Genomic DNA, 15,896 nt, shown 5'->3' on the forward strand with positions numbered 1-15,896 from the left:
CACTGTGTCAATCCATCTCACTGAGGGTCTTCCTCTTTTTTGCTGACCCTCTATTTACCAAGCGTGACGTCCATCTCCAGGGATTGATCCCTCCTGACAACACGTCCAAAGTATGTGAGACACAGTCTCGCCATCCTTGCTTCTAAAGAACACTCTGGTTGTACTTCTTCCAAGACAGATTTGTTCATTGTTTTGGCAGTCCATGGTATTATATTCAACAGTTTTCACCAATACGATAATTCAAAGGCATCAGTTCTTCAGTCTTCCTTATTCATTGTTCAGCTTTAGCTTGCATAAGAGGCTACTGAAAACACCATGGCTTGGGTCAGGTGCACCTTAATCTTCAAGGTGACATCTTTGCTTTTCAACACTTTAAAGAGGTCTTTTGCAGCTGATTTGCCCAATGCAATGCATCTTTTGATTTCCTAACTGCTGCTTTCATGAGTGTCATCCTTGCCTCTGAGGAGCATTTTGGCGGTACTTCTTCTCAGACAGTTTTGTTTGTCTTCTGGCCATCCGTGGTATTTTCAGTATTCTTCACCAACACCATAATTCAAAGGCATCAGTTCTTCAGTCTTATATGTTGTCCAGCTTTCACATGCATATGAGGCGATTGAAAATATCATGGCCTAGGTAAGATGCACCTAAGTCCTCAGAGTGACATCTTTGCTTTTCAGCACTTTAAAGAAGTCTTTTGAAGCAGGTTTGCCCTATGCAGTATGTCCTTTGATTTACTTTCCAAGTAAAACGAAATCCTTGACAACTTCAGTATTTTCTCCATTTATTATGATGTTGCTTATTGGTCTAGTAGTGAAGATTCTTATTTTCTTTATGTTGAAGTGTAATCCATACTGAAGGCTGTGGTCTTTGATATTTATCAGTAAGTGCTTCAAGTCGTCTTCGATTTCAGCAAGAAAGGTTGTATCATCTATATATCACAGAGTCTTCCACCAATCCTGATCCCACAATCTTCTTCATATAATCCAGCACCTTGGATTATTTGCTCAGCATGAAGTCTGGATAAGTATAGGTGACAGGATACCACCCAGATGCACACCTTTTTTTATTTTAAACCACACCATATCCTCTTCTTCTGTACAAATGGCTGCCTCTTGGCCTATGTATATGTTCCTCATGAGCAGAATAAAGTGTTCTGGAATTCTCATTCTTTGCAGTGCTATCCATAATTTGTTATATTCCACACAGTTGAATGCCTTTGCATTTTACTATGGGAAAAAGCAATAACGGAAGAATTGAAGAACAAAGAGCAAATTATATATACAGGGAAAAAATAGATAAATGGCAGAAGTAAGTCATTTCTTGTCAGTAATTACTTTAAATGTAAATGGATTAATCTGTTCTTTATTAAAAGGTAGAAATTGGCAAATTGAATTAAAAAAATAATAAAACATGATCTACCTATTTGCAATATACAAGTCTCTAGATACTAAACGCTTAGGCACAAAGAGGTTAAAAGGTAAAAAGATGGAAGAAGACATTCCATGAAAATAGTAACCAAAAGAGAGCTGGAGTAGCTATATTATCAGAAGAAAAAAAAAAAAAAGATTTTAAGTCAAAAAGTTCATTAGAAACAAAGAATGACATTATATATGGATAAAAGGTTCAATCCATCAAGGATATATAACAGTTGAGAACACATACACACCTAATAGCGGAGCCCCAAAATATAGGAAGCAAAAATTGACAGCACTGAAGGGAGAAATAGACAGCTCTGCAGTAATAGCTGGAGATTTCAATAACACACTTTCAGTAATGAATAGAACAACCAGACAGAAGATCAGTAAGGAAATAAATTTGAACAGTATTGTTATGGATTGAATTGTTCCCCCTCAAAAAATAAGTGTCAGCTTGGCTAGTCCATGATTCCCAATATTGTGTGATTGTCCACCATTTTGTCATCTGAGGTGATTTTCCTGTGTGTTGTAAATTCTACCTCTATGATGTTGATGAGGTTGGATTAGAGGCAGTTATATTAATGAGGAAGGTTTCAATATTCGAGATTAGATTTTGCCTTAGTTCAACCTCTTTTGAGATATAAAAGAGCAGAGAGACAGGGGGACCTCATACCACCAAGAAACCATAGCCAGGAGAATAGTGCGTCCTTTGGACCTGAGGTCGCTGTGCTGAGAAGCTCCTTAACTGGGGAAGACTGATGACAAGGACCTTCCTCCAGAGCCAACAGAGAGAGAATGCCTTTCTCTGGAGCTGGTACTCTAAATTTGGGCTTCCAGCCTACTAGACTGTGAGAGAATAAATTTCTCTTTGTTAAAGCCATCCGCTGGTGGTATTTCTGTTACAGCAGCACTAGATAACTAATAACAAATACTGTAAACCTATTAGACCTAATAGACTTATACAGAACATTCCACCTGGCATCAGAGCAATATTTATTCTTTACAAGTGCGCATGGAATATTTCCAAGGACAGATCCCTAAGTTAGGCCACAAAACAAGTCTCAATAGATTCTGAAAGATTCAAATCATACAAAGTATCTTTGTCAACCACCATGGAATGATATTAGAAATCATTAACAGAAGGAAAACTCACAGATATATGCGTTATTAAACAATATACTCTTAAATAACCAGTGGGTCAAATTAGAAATCACAAGTGAAATTGGAAAGTACTTTGAGACAAATGAAGATAAAAACACAACATATAAACAATGATTGGAGGCAGTGAAAGCAATTCTCAGAGGGAAATTCTAACTGTAAATTCCTGCATTTAAAAATAAGAAAAATCTCTAAACAATAACCTAACTAGAATTCCACTAACCTCATGAATCTACAAAAAGAAGAGCACGGTAGCAGAAAGAGGGAACTAATGCACACAGTAGAACAGAGATCAGTAAAACGGAGAATAGAAAAACCACAGAGAAAATCAAAAAGACCAAAAGCTAATTCTTTGAAAAAAATCAATAAAAATGACAGACTTATAGCTAGATTGACAGAGAGAGAGAGAGAACACTCTTAAAGTATAATAATCAAATGTAATAAGGGATATTACTACCAATTTTACAGAAATAGTCATAAAAGAATACTCTCAACAGCTGTACACCCACAGATTGGACAATGCAGATGAGATGGACAAATTCCTATTAATACACAAACTACCAAACGTGACTCAAGAAGATACAGAAAATAAAAATACCTATAATAAGTAAGAAGATTGAATCAGCAATCAAAACTTCCCAGCCAAGAAAACCTCCAAACCAGGTGGCTTCAGTGGTAAATTCTGTCAAGAAGAATGTATACCAATTTTTCAACTCTTCCAGAAAATAGAAGAGGAGAGTACTTCCTAATTCATTTTGTGATACCAGAATTACCCAGATACCGCAGCCAGGCAAAGACACTGCAAGAAGAAAACTACACATCAATATCCTATATGAATATACATACAAAAATTCCCAACAAAATACCAGCAAACAAAATTCAGCAAAATATTACAAAGGATTATATAACATGACAAGGTGGGATTTATCCCAGGAATGCAAGAGTGGCTCAACATGAAAATCAGTGGAATTACACAACACTATAGAATAAAGGGGGAGGGGGAACCACACGATCATCTCAGCTAATGGGAAAAAAAATCCCTTGACGGAATCCAAAATCCTTTTGTGATAAAAACACTCAACAAACTAGTAATGCAAGGGAACTTCCTGAACATGACAAAAGCTGTGTATGAAAAACCCATAGGTAACATACTTAATGGTGAAAGACTAAAAGCTTTCTCCATAAGATAAGAAACAATAGAAGGATGTCCACTTTTGCCACTTCTGTTCAATACAGTTCTGGAAGTTCTAGCCACGGTAATTGGGCAGAAAGCAAGAAATAGAAAGTATCCATATTGGAAAGGAATGAGTAAAACTATCTGTATTCACAGATTTTAAAACTTCAGAGTTTTAGAAAACTAAAGAATTCACAAGGTGACTGTGTACTGCAAATGGTGAATTACTTGACTACTAGATGAAAGCTTGGCAGTTTGAACCCATCCAGGGGAACCTTGGAAGACAGGCCTGGCGATCTGCTTCCAGATTATCACAACCTTGAAAACCCTATGGAGCAGTTCCGCTCTGCACACGTGGGGTCGCTATCTTAGGCTGGGTTCTCTAGAGAAGCAAAATCAGTAATGCATATAAATATATACATATAGACAGATTTATGCCAAGGAAATGGCTCATGGGATCGTAGAGGCTGAAATGTCCCAAGTCCACGGGTTAGTATAAAGGCTTCACATTGCTGCAGGGGCTGGTGAACCCAAGATTGGCAGGTCAGAAAGCAGAGCTCTGTCTCATGGGCTGAGAAGATTGATGAATCCCAAGATTGGCAGGCAAGATTGCAGGTCAGCTGCTAGCTCAAGTCCCAAGAACTGGAGGTCACACAAACAGGAACTAGCTGCAGGATCCACCACAAGCTAAAAGCATCCAAGCCTTGCCAGACTGTCCACTTATATTCAATGTAGGCCACGTGCCCAAGAAAACTCCCTTTCAACTGATGGGCTCCTCACAGCAGATCCCATAATATCAAATCTCATCATGGAAGTTATCACATCATAGGAATGCCGAACCACTGGGAATCATGGCACAGCCAAGTTGACATACAACCTTAACCATCACAGTCGCCATGAGTCAAAATTGACTTGACAGCAACTAAGTACAGCAACAAAGAATTCACCAAAGAAACTATTACAGCTAATAAATGAATTCTGCAAAGTTACAGATTACAAAATCAACATGCAAAAGTCAGTTGTAGGTCTGTTCACTAGCCATGAACAATGAAAGGCAAATGAAGAAAACAGTTTCATTTACAACAGCTTCAAAAAGAATAAAATTTTTAGGAGTAAATTTAATGAAGCAGGCATAAGATTTGTGCACTGAAAACTACAAAATACTGTTGAAAGAAATTAAAGAAGACCTATGTAATGGAAACATCCTCATGTTCATGGATTGGAAGACATAATTTAATGAAAGTGACAATACTACTCAAAGATAACTAGTAGATTGAGTGCGGTCCCTATCAAACTTATAACGGCCTTTTTTTGGAAAATGAAAAAGCCTATCTTCAAATTTCATGTAGAATTGCAAGAGCCCCCAAAAGGCCAAAACAGTTTTGAAAAGGAAGAACAAAACACTGAAAACTATAAAACATTACTAAAAGAACTTAAACAGGTCCTGCGTAAATGAAAGGATATTTCATGTTCATGAATTGGAAGGCATAATACCATCAAGATGTCAGTACTACCCACCAAAGTAATATATAAATTCAGTGTAATCCCCATCAAAATTTCAACAGCTTTTTTTTTTTTTTTTTTTTTTGAGGAAATGAAAAGCCAGTTCCTCAAGTTTGTATGGAACACCAGGAAGCCCTGATTACTCAAAGTAGTCTTGAAAAAGAAAAGAGGATTCACACTTCCTAGTTTCAAAGCATACTATAAAGCTACAGTACCCAAGGCAGTCTGGTACTGGTACAATGATAGACATAGAGACCACTGGAATAGAATTGAGAGTGTGGAAATAAACCAATATTCTGTGGTCAACTGATTTTCAACAAGAGTGCTAAGTCCATTGAATGGGGAAAGAAGAGTGTCTTTAATCAATGGTGCTGGGAAAACTGGATTTCCACATGCAAACGAATGAAGCTGAACCCATACCTGACATCACATATGAAAATTAACTCAAAATGGGTGAAAGGCCTAAATGTGAGAACTAAAACCATAAAACTCTTAGAAAACATAGGGGTATTGCTTTGGGACCTAGTGTTTAATATTGGATTCTTAGATACAACACCAAAGACACAAGCAGTAAAAGGCAAAATAGATAAATGGACCTCATCAAAATTAAAAACTTTCACTTATCAAAGAACTTTATCAACAAAGTGAAGAGACAGCCTATAGATTGGGAGAAAATATTTTGAGAACCTGTCTCTGATAAAGGTTTAATATCCAGAATACATAATGAATTCCTACAACTCAACAACAAACAGCCCAGTTGAAAAATGGGCAAAGGACTTGAATAGACGTGTCACCAGAGAGGATATTTAAATGACCAACAAGCACATGAAAAGATGCTGAAGATCATTAGTCATTAGGGAAAAGCAAATCAAAACTATGAGATACCACCTGACCCCCACTAGTACAGCTATGATCGACAAAACAGAAAATAGCAGGTGTTGCCGAGAACGTGAAGTAGTAAAATAACTCTAATTCATCGCTGGTCATTATGTAAAATGGTATAGCCACAGTGGGGATCAGTTTGGCAGTTCCTCAAAACATTAAACATAAAAATTATCCTAAGGTGCAAGTGGTTTGCAATCAGCTGCTAACCTGAAGATTGGAGGTGCAAACCCACCCATCGGCGCCACAGAATTATCATCCCACCTACCACATATGACCTAGCAATTCCATTACTGTATCTACCCAAGGATTTGGAAGCAGAGACTCAAACAGATACTTTCTATGATAGCTAACATTTAAAAAAAATGAGAGTGACTGCTCAGGAGCAGTAGTCCCTGGGAGCGGCGCATCAGACTACTAACTCAAAGATTGGCAGTTCGGACCCACTCTGAGGTGCCTCAGAAGGCAGACCTGGCGATCTGCTTCCAAAAGGTCACAAGCTCGAAAGTCCTGCGGACCAGTTCTACTCTGCACACCGGGGGTTCTCGAGAGCCAGAATCAGCTGGACAGCAGCTAGGCCCTGGAATAATACTGCATCTCTTTTTTTTTTTTTCCATAAAATTCATACAAACTCAAAAAACAAACACGTTTATAAAACAGAAAATTGAATTTTATTTGTGACATCCTTGGAGCATCTGCTGTTTTCCAGTCCTGAAGCTAGGTCCTCGTGACACCGAGGAGTGAGACACGGCCTTGCCTCCTGTATAACTCAGGTCTGCGCAGGTGTGACGGACTGGGAGGCCGAGAATGCTGCGGCGTGTTGAAGGTGTTCGACTGAGGTGTAGCTGTCAGCGGGAAGGCAAATTTTAGGAATCTGATCTTCCGTGTTTAGGTTATTGGCTAAATGATGACCTCATTCAATGAGGGAATACAGAAGGAGATGCAGATTTGGGAGGAGGTAAACAGGTTGCTTTTGACCACTTAGGTTTAAGCCGCTTGCCACATTATTTTCTTTTTAATGGCTTTATTGAGGTATCATTGACATACATAAACTGCACTTTTTAGAAGTGTATGATTTGATAAGTTTATACACACACAAAGGATCCCTGATGGCGCAGTGGTTAAAGCACTCAACTGCTAACCGAAGGGTTGGCAATTGAAACGCCCCAGCCACTCTCCAGGAGAAGGATGTGGCAGTCTGCTTCCGTAAAAGATTTACAGCCTTGGAAATGCTATGCGGCAGTTCCACTCTGTTCTGTAGGGTTACTATAAGTCAGAATTGACTCGACAGCAGTGGGTTTGGTGTTTTTGGAGATACACACGTCCATGAAACCATCACCACAATCAAAATAATGAGCCTATCCATCACCCCCAAAAGTTTCTTTATACCCCTTTGTATCCCTCCCTGATTTTTCCCTCCTCCCTAGTTCCCAACAACTATTGGTCTGTTTCCTGACACTGTAGATTGGTTTGCATTTTCTAGAATTTTATATAAATGTAATCATATAGTATGGACTGGTTTTTGTTCTTCTTGTTTTATTTTTTGCTTCTTTCACTCAGCATAATTATTTTGAGATTTCATCCATGTTCTTGCCAGAATCAGTAGTTCATTTCTTTTTATTGCTAAGGAGTATTCCATTGTATGGGTATACCACAATTTGTTTATCTATTCACCAAGGTGAGTAGATAAAGAGAAGAGACAGTATTTTAAAAGATGAGGTGTAATATTTGAACTGGATCTTAAAAGAATGAGTAGAAGTAGATAAATTGGGACAAAAACGGTCCCAAAAGAGAAATCTACATGTTTTAGGGAAATGAGAACATTTTTAATGGTGGAATTTAAGAATCTTTTAAAATACAAATATTTTAGAAGGTGTTCTAATGGATATATCACAATATTAGGTACCTCATATCCTTTTTGGAACAAGAAATGATACACATTTTTTAAAAATCACAGATTGTAAAAGCTGATAGTGGGGAACCCAAGGTCAAGAAGGGGAGAGTGTTGATACATCGTGGGGTTGGCAGCCAATGTCACAAAACAGTACATGTATTAACTGTTTAATGAGAAACTACTTTGCTCTGTAAACCATCTAAGACACAATTTAAAAAATGGCAATTCAAATGAAAAACAAATCACAAATTTCTAGTCACGACATTTGTGAGAAATTTCATCAGAGTTATATGTACAAGACTCTTAGGGGACACATCACTTGATTTTGTAATAAATAGATACAAGTAGCTATTTGAACTACTTGTTAATTTTAATAAACTACAACATTTAAGTTAAATATTTTGATTTAATTTTCACTAAAGTAGACCCTTAAGTTATATAAGCAGGAGAAAAACAGTTATAATAATAATAAACACATATTCAGTAATCTTTATATTATTATAAATACTTCCATATATAGTGCATTTTGTTCTCAGAACTCTTGAAGGTAGACAAGGCAACTTGCTATTATTTGTAGATAAGAAAACAGACTAAATAATTTGTTCAAAATAAGTACCAACATAAAAATTGGCGTATTTTGAGCTTTTTCTACATACAGAGCAGTATATATCAATTCTGATCTTTCAGCAAGTTATAGAGTAACATTTTCTTTTATTCAGAGGTTAAATAACTTGCTAGATGTCAAACAGCTAGTGCATGGTTGTATCAGTTAACTATCGCCACAGAAGTGCTGTGTAACTAATATCTGCAAACCCACAATGGCATACAACAATAAGCATTTATTTCACTCATGAGCTTGTGAATCAGATGAGTAGTTCTGCTCTACTTGTCTCTTGTCCTTATCCTGGGAACAGCAGACCAATCCGGGCATGTTCTTCTTGGGTCAGTAACAGAGGCACAAGGGAACAAGCCCATTTATACATTGCTTTAGAAACTTTGGTTGTGCAATACCTACCACTATTCCAGTGGCCAAGCAAACCTTCTTAGAGCCAGACCCAAATCCAGGTGTCAGAAATACACTCCGCCTCTATAGTGAGCAAAGTCATATAGCAGGGGGTAGTCACAGGGTGTTCAAGAATGGCACCATTAATGAAGTCTTCCACAATATGAGAGCTAGGATCTAAACTCACGTCCCTCAGTTTGTAGAAACCGTGGGCTCTCTTCTGCCTTTCTAACCACCCTTTTGGTATCCTAAAGTCTAATTTTTGAAATTCTTTTTGTTTGGCTTACTCATTGTTTCATAGTCCAAGCACGTCATTTATTCTGTGTGACTATGGCTGTTTAGAGGAAACTAGTAAATTTGTTCACTGATGTCTCTCCACCCTTGGCTCTTTTAGGCTCGATTCTGGGTACAGGTTATGAGGGATTTGCGGAACGGTGTAAAACTGAAGAAAGTCCAAGAGCGGCAGTACAATCCTTTGCCCATTGAATATCAGCTCACCCCTTATGAAATGCTAATGGATGACATTCGGTCCAAAAGATACACTTTGCGAAAGGTGATGGTAAGTAACAAGGAAAATCTTTGTTATGTTTTGTCGTTGTTAGTTATTCCATTTATTGCAGTTGGTTTTAAAATCATCTTTCAGGAACATATCTACCATAGACTGTTTAGGATGACTTGTTATTGTTGTTGAGAATATACACAGCAGAACATGCCAATCCAACAACTTCTACATGTACAGTTCAGTGACATTGGTTACATTCTTTACGTTGTGTAGCCGTACTCATCCTTCTTTTCCAAATTGCTCCTCCCTCATTAACCATATACTCACCACCCCTCTAAGTTTCCCGTTTAATTGTTTGAAAGGCTGTTGTCAGTTTGACCCCACATAGATAGTATTTAAAAGAGCACAATGCTTAAGGTAGATATTCTTTACTAATTAAGTTAAACTATTGTTTGGTTTAAAGAAGACTTCAGGGGATATTTTTGGTTTAAAGGTTAAAGATTATCTCAGGGTGCTAGCTTCGGAGGTTTATGCAGCCTCCATGGCTTCAGAAGGTCTGGATTCTATGAAACCTTGAAATTCTATTCTGCGTTTTCCCCCTTTTAATCAGGACTCTTCTATACGCTCTTTGATCAAAATGTTCAGTGATGGGAAGGAGGGGACAAGATGGCAGCTTAAATAGACACACCCTAACATCCCCCTACAGTAGTAACTTGAGAAAGCGAGAATCTACACCAACAACCACTCAGACCAGCAAATAAAGGATTGAAGAAACAGTCTGGATAACAAATCAGAGGAGTGATAGAACAAGAGCAGCAGGAAAGTGGAGATTTAGGATCATCCATACCCTTCCTGCCAGCCTGGCACAATGTGGCCATATTGGGATGGTTACACACATTCCCCAAGTGAGAAGTTCAGGGAGGGACACTGCAGAAAATAAAGCCTGAGACAGAATACTGTGTAAACAGCCTTGGAGGAGCGCTTGAAGTAGGGAAGCTGCACACTGGGCCTGGGCATGCTGTAGAGGAAGAGACAAAAAGGAGCAACGTACCTTTGAGACAGGGCACTGCTGCTTTTATAGAGTGGTGCAGGTTGGATTATAGGAACTTGAGGGCAGGGGACAGATAAAACAGAGGGTGCATAGCTAGGGAGGGGCACAGGAAAAGTACCGGAGTGTGGGTTTGAGCTCCTGTATCCCTGGCGAGTGTGGGGAAGGGAAGGAGCCAGGAATTATACCCAGGACCACTCAGCAGACATGTAATCTGTACATTAGCTAGGACAGGAGATACCCATTGCCTAGGCAATCCACTGGCAAGTAGCTAGGCACCCCTCCCAAAGCCAGGTCAGCAGCACATGATGGGGTCCCACCCCCACACACTGGGGTCATGAGTCAAACAGTGTCTAGAGGCCTGTCCAGCCTACCCCTGTAACTGCGCAGAAGACAAGTCCCTACCCCCTTCAGGCACAACACTTGACTGCACTCCCCGGGAGGGTGAGCCTGTCTCTCCAGAGCCCAGTGGCCCCTCTGGGCCCCCTCAGAAGGTGAGGCCTCCACTCCAGCAAAGCCACTGGCCTCCACTGTCTCAGAGGGCGAGCCCCACACCCCATACCCAAACCCCAGAGCCCTATCCACAAGTTTACAGAGGTTGTACTACTGCCACCCCCTCCCCCACCCAGTGGCACCACTGACCCATGTTCTCCCAAGGAGGCTGCGTCAGCACTCACTGGAGCCACGCCACCTGCCCAAGCCTCCAGGGAGAACCTGTCCTGCCCCCTGAGGTCACACCATCCATTTGCCTTTGCACTGAGTGGCTGTGCCATCCCTCAAGCACTAAGGAGGACCTCAGGCCTCACCATGAGGAAGTGAGCTACCTTCTCACCCCCATGCAACTGACCACGGGAAGTCTCAAACACCTAACGCCATAGGCCCCCTTGAGACCCCTACCACCACACTTTACCTTGGAGGGGAAACCACACTCAGCCAACCAGTAGTTCCAAAGACATACCTCCCTCAATAATAAAAACAATACAAAGGAAAGAAAGCAACCTAAAGAGAAAGACAAGAAGCTAAGCTCATGAAATATCAAAGGAAAAACAAAAACCTTAACATCTAGAAAACAGCATACAATTATAAAGCATATGAAGAGACAGGAAAGGATCACTCAAACAAAGGACCAAAAAAACAAAAAAGGGAGAGAAACGGTCTTCTGAGGAAGATCAGATAATGGAACTACGCTACAAAAAACTTCAAAGCACCAGTATGAAGTTTCATCAAGGAGATAAAAACAGTGACACATTTCATTTCCTCTTCCTGTTCTGGACTCTCCCTCTTCTTCTGTTGCTCCAGGGGAACAGAGACCTGTCCTTGTGCTCTGGAGGGCCACTTGCAAGTTTTAAAGACCACAGGCACTATGCAAAGAACTAGGAAGGAGAACAGAAGCACTGAACACAATATTAGGCCACTTAACCAGGATGTCCCATGAAACCATGACCCTGAACCTCTAAACCAAGAACCCAAACCCCATGAGGTTTTTGGTTGTACATTATCAGCTTCAGCCACTACTCTCTTTTTTTTTTGGTCATTGTATCTGTCACACATTTATATTCGCATTTCAACTTTTTATAGGAATACAACTTATTGACATTAATTACATTAATTGACTGTACAGTCCTTACGCTTAATCAGTGCAATTCATATGTCACTGTAATCTGGAACCCCATTCTCCCTCCCTGGTAAGCACTGAGAAACTTTGGTCTCTATTTACCTTTCCTTGTCTTTTTATGTAAGTGAGGCCATACAATATTTGTCCTTTTGGGATGGACTTATTTCACTCAGCATAATGTCTTCAGGCTCCATCCATGTTGTAGTATGTATCAAGACTTCATTTCCCTTTCTGGCTGAGTAGTGTTCCACTGTAAGTAAGTCCCACATTTTGTTTATTCAGTCATCCATTTCCACCTTTTAGCTGTTGTGAATAGTGCTGCAGTGAACAGTGTTGTACGCATGTGTCTTCATGTCGCTGCTTTCAAGTCCTAGCGGTGGAATTGCTGAGTCATATGGTAATTCTAATTTTAGTGTTTTGAGGAACCGTCACACTGTTTTCCACAAAGCTTGTAACATTTTGCATTCCTACCAGCAATGGATAAAGGTCCCAGTTTTCCCGCATCCTTGCCAACATTTGTTATTTTCAGGTTTTTTTTTTTTTTTTTTTTAAGCTGTCCCTTTAAAAAAAAAAAAACCAAAGAAACAAATCCATTGCCTTCAAGTCCATTCGGATTCATAGCCACCCTAGTAGGAGTGAAATAGTATCCTATTGTGCTTTTGATTTGCCTATCTCTGATGGCTCATGACTTTGAGCACCCATGTATTTGGTGGTTATTTGAATGTCCTCTTTGGTGGAACATCTATTTAATTCCTTTGTCCGTTTTTTGATTGGCTTCTTCATCATTCGATTGTTAAGTAGCCAAAGTTTTATGTATATTTTGGTTATTAGATTCTTGTCAGATATATGGTTTCTGAAGATACTCTCCCAAGCCATAGCTTGTCTTTTCACCTTCTCGATAAAGTCTTTAATAAACAGAAGCTTTTAGTTTTTATGGCTTCCATTTACTTATTTTGTTGTTCATGCTGTTGTTGTTATTTTAGATAATCCATTGTTAAAAGCTAAACCCAGCAGCATCGCCCTTGCATTTTCTTCTAAGAATTTTATAATTTTAGTTTTTACATTTAGATTCTTAATCCATTTTGAATTTGTTTTCGTGTATGATAAGAAGATTGGATCCTGTTTCATTTTTCTGCATGTGGAAATCCAATTTTCCCAGCACCATTTATTGAAGAGGCTCTTCTTTCCTCATTGAATGGACTTAGCAACCTAGTCAAAAATAGGTTGACCATAGATATGTGAGTTTATTTCTGGACTTTCAATTCTATTCCATTGGTCTGCTTTGATTACTGTAGCTTTATGGTATGTTTTAAAAGCAGGATGTGTGAGTTCTCCTGCTTTGTTCTTTCCTTTCCACATTGCTTTAGTTGTGAGATAACCACTTGCCATTTCATACAAAGTCGAGGATTGTTTGTTTTCATTTCTGTAAAGAAGGCATTGGAATTCTGATCGGAATGGCATTGGATCTGTGGATTACTTTGAGTAGTATTGACATCTTAACAATATTAAGTTTTCCAATCCATGAACACGGAATATCTTTCCGTAGGTCTTTTTTAATCTCTTTAACCAGTAGTTTTCATGGTATAACTCCTTCATGTCCCTAGGTATTTTATTGCCTTTGATGATGTTGTAAATGGAATTGTTTCCCTCTTTCCGTTGCAGATTTCCCATTCCTGGTGTATATAAACCCAAGTGATTTTTGTGTACCCTCCAACTTTGCTAAATTCATGTAGTCTAGAAGATTTCTTATGGACTCTGGGATTTTCTAGATATAGGATCATATCACCTGCAAATAGAAATAAACTTTACTTCTTTCCCAACCTTCATACATTTTATTTCTTTCTGTTGTTTTATTGCTCAAGCTAGGACTTCTAATATGATATTGAATAGAAGTGGTGAGATCAGAGAGGCTTGTCATGTTCTCAATTTCAAGGGAAAGCTCTCAGTCTTTTAGGTGCTATCAAGTTGGTTCTAACTCATAGAGACCCCATGCACAACAGAATGAAACACTGCCTGGTCCTGTGCCATCCTCACCATCATAGCTGTGCTTGAGCCCATTATTGCAGGCACTATGTCAATCCATTTCATTGAGGGTCTTCCTCTTTTTTCACTGACCCTCCACCTTACCAAGCATGATATTCTCCAGGGACTGGTCCCTCCTGATAACATGTCCAAAGTAAGTGAGACGAAGTCTTGACATCCTTACATCCTTGGAGCACTCTGGCTGAACTTCCCAGACAGACTTTTCATCCTTCTGAATAGTCTGTGGTATATGTAAAATTCTTCACCAATATCATAATTCAGAAACATCAATTCTTCTTAGGTCTTCCTTATTCATTGTCTTGCTTTCCCACGCATATGAGGCAATTGGAAATACCATGGCTTAGGTCAGGTACGCCTTAGTTCTCAAGGTGACATCCTTGCTTTTGAACACCTGAAAGAGGTCTTTTGCAGCAGATTTGCCCAATGCAGTACATCATTTGATTTCTTGGCTGCTGCTTCCGTGGGCGTTGATCGTGGATGCAAGTAAAATGAAATCCTTGACAACTTCAGCATTTTCTCCATTTATCATGATATTGCTTATTGTTCCTGCTGTGAGGATCGCTGTTTTGTATATGTTGAGGTATAATCCATACCAAAGGCTGTGGTCTTTGATCTTCATCAGCAAGTGCTTCATCTTCTTCGCTTTCAGCAAGCAAAGTTGTATCATCTGCTTACTGCACGTTGCTAATGAGTCTTCCAGCATCTTGGATTATTTGTTCATCATATGGAATGAATAAGTATGGTGAAAGGATACCACCCTAATGCACACCTTACTTGTTTTTAAACCACACAGTATCCCCTTCTTCTGTTTGAGTGACTGCTCCTTGGTCTAAGTACAGGTTCCACTGGAGCACAATGAAGTGTCTGAATTCCCATTTGCAATGTTATCCATAATTTGTTACAGTCCACACAGTCGAATGCCTTTGCATAGTCAATAAAACAAAGGCAAATATCTTTCTGGTATTCTCTGCTTTCAGCCATGATCCATCTGACATCAGCAGTGATGTATTCCTCATTCCACCTTGTCTCCTGAATTCAGCTTGAATTTCTGAAAGTTGCCTGTTGATGTACTGCGACAACCACATTTGAATTATCTTCAGTAAAATTTTGCTTTCGTGTGGTATTAATGGTATTATTCAATGATATCCACATTATGCTGGATCACTTTTCTTTGGAATGGGCACAAATATGGATCTCTTCCAGTCAGTTGGTCAGGTGGCTGTCTTCCACTTTTTTTTAGCATAGATGAGTGAGCATCCCCAGTGCTACACTGGTTTGATGAAACATCTTAATTGCTGTTCCAGCAGTTCCTGGAGCCTTGTTTTTCGTCAGTGCCTCCAGTGCAGCTTGGACATCTTCCGTCAGTATCATCAGTTCTTGATTATATGCTACCTCCTCAAACAGTTGAACATCGACCAATTCTTTTTGGTACGGTGACTCTGTATATTCCTTCCATCTTCTTTTGATGCTACCTGAGTCATTCAATGTTTTGCCCATAGAATCACTCAAAATTACAACTTGAGGCTTGATTTTTTTCTTCAGTTCTTTCAGCTTGAGAAATACTAAGCACGTTCTTCCCTTTTGGTTTTCTAACTCCAAGTTCTTGCACATTTGATTTTAATACTTTATTTACTCCAGCTGCCCTTTGAAATCTTCTGT

The 15,896-nt window shown here is 39.2% G+C and overlaps 1 protein-coding gene across 7 annotated transcripts in view; it reads left to right on the forward strand.

Annotated features, from left to right (window-relative positions):
* Positions 1-15,896, forward strand: part of SPIRE1 (spire type actin nucleation factor 1) — a 366,727-nt gene that overhangs the window by 244,720 nt on the left and 106,111 nt on the right. For all 7 annotated transcript variants that reach the window (XR_007519293.1, XM_049900991.1, XM_049900993.1 and 4 more), the window contains exon 6: positions 9,424-9,588. Coding sequence is in view for 6 of the 7 variants with exons in the window: in XM_049900991.1 (XP_049756948.1) it covers positions 9,424-9,588 (165 nt within the window). In the remaining variant the exon portion in view is untranslated. The remainder of the gene's footprint in view (positions 1-9,423; positions 9,589-15,896) is intronic.

Source organism: Elephas maximus, chromosome 11 (genome assembly GCF_024166365.1).
Source record: "Elephas maximus indicus isolate mEleMax1 chromosome 11, mEleMax1 primary haplotype, whole genome shotgun sequence".
NCBI classification, from domain to species: domain Eukaryota; kingdom Metazoa; phylum Chordata; class Mammalia; order Proboscidea; family Elephantidae; genus Elephas; species Elephas maximus.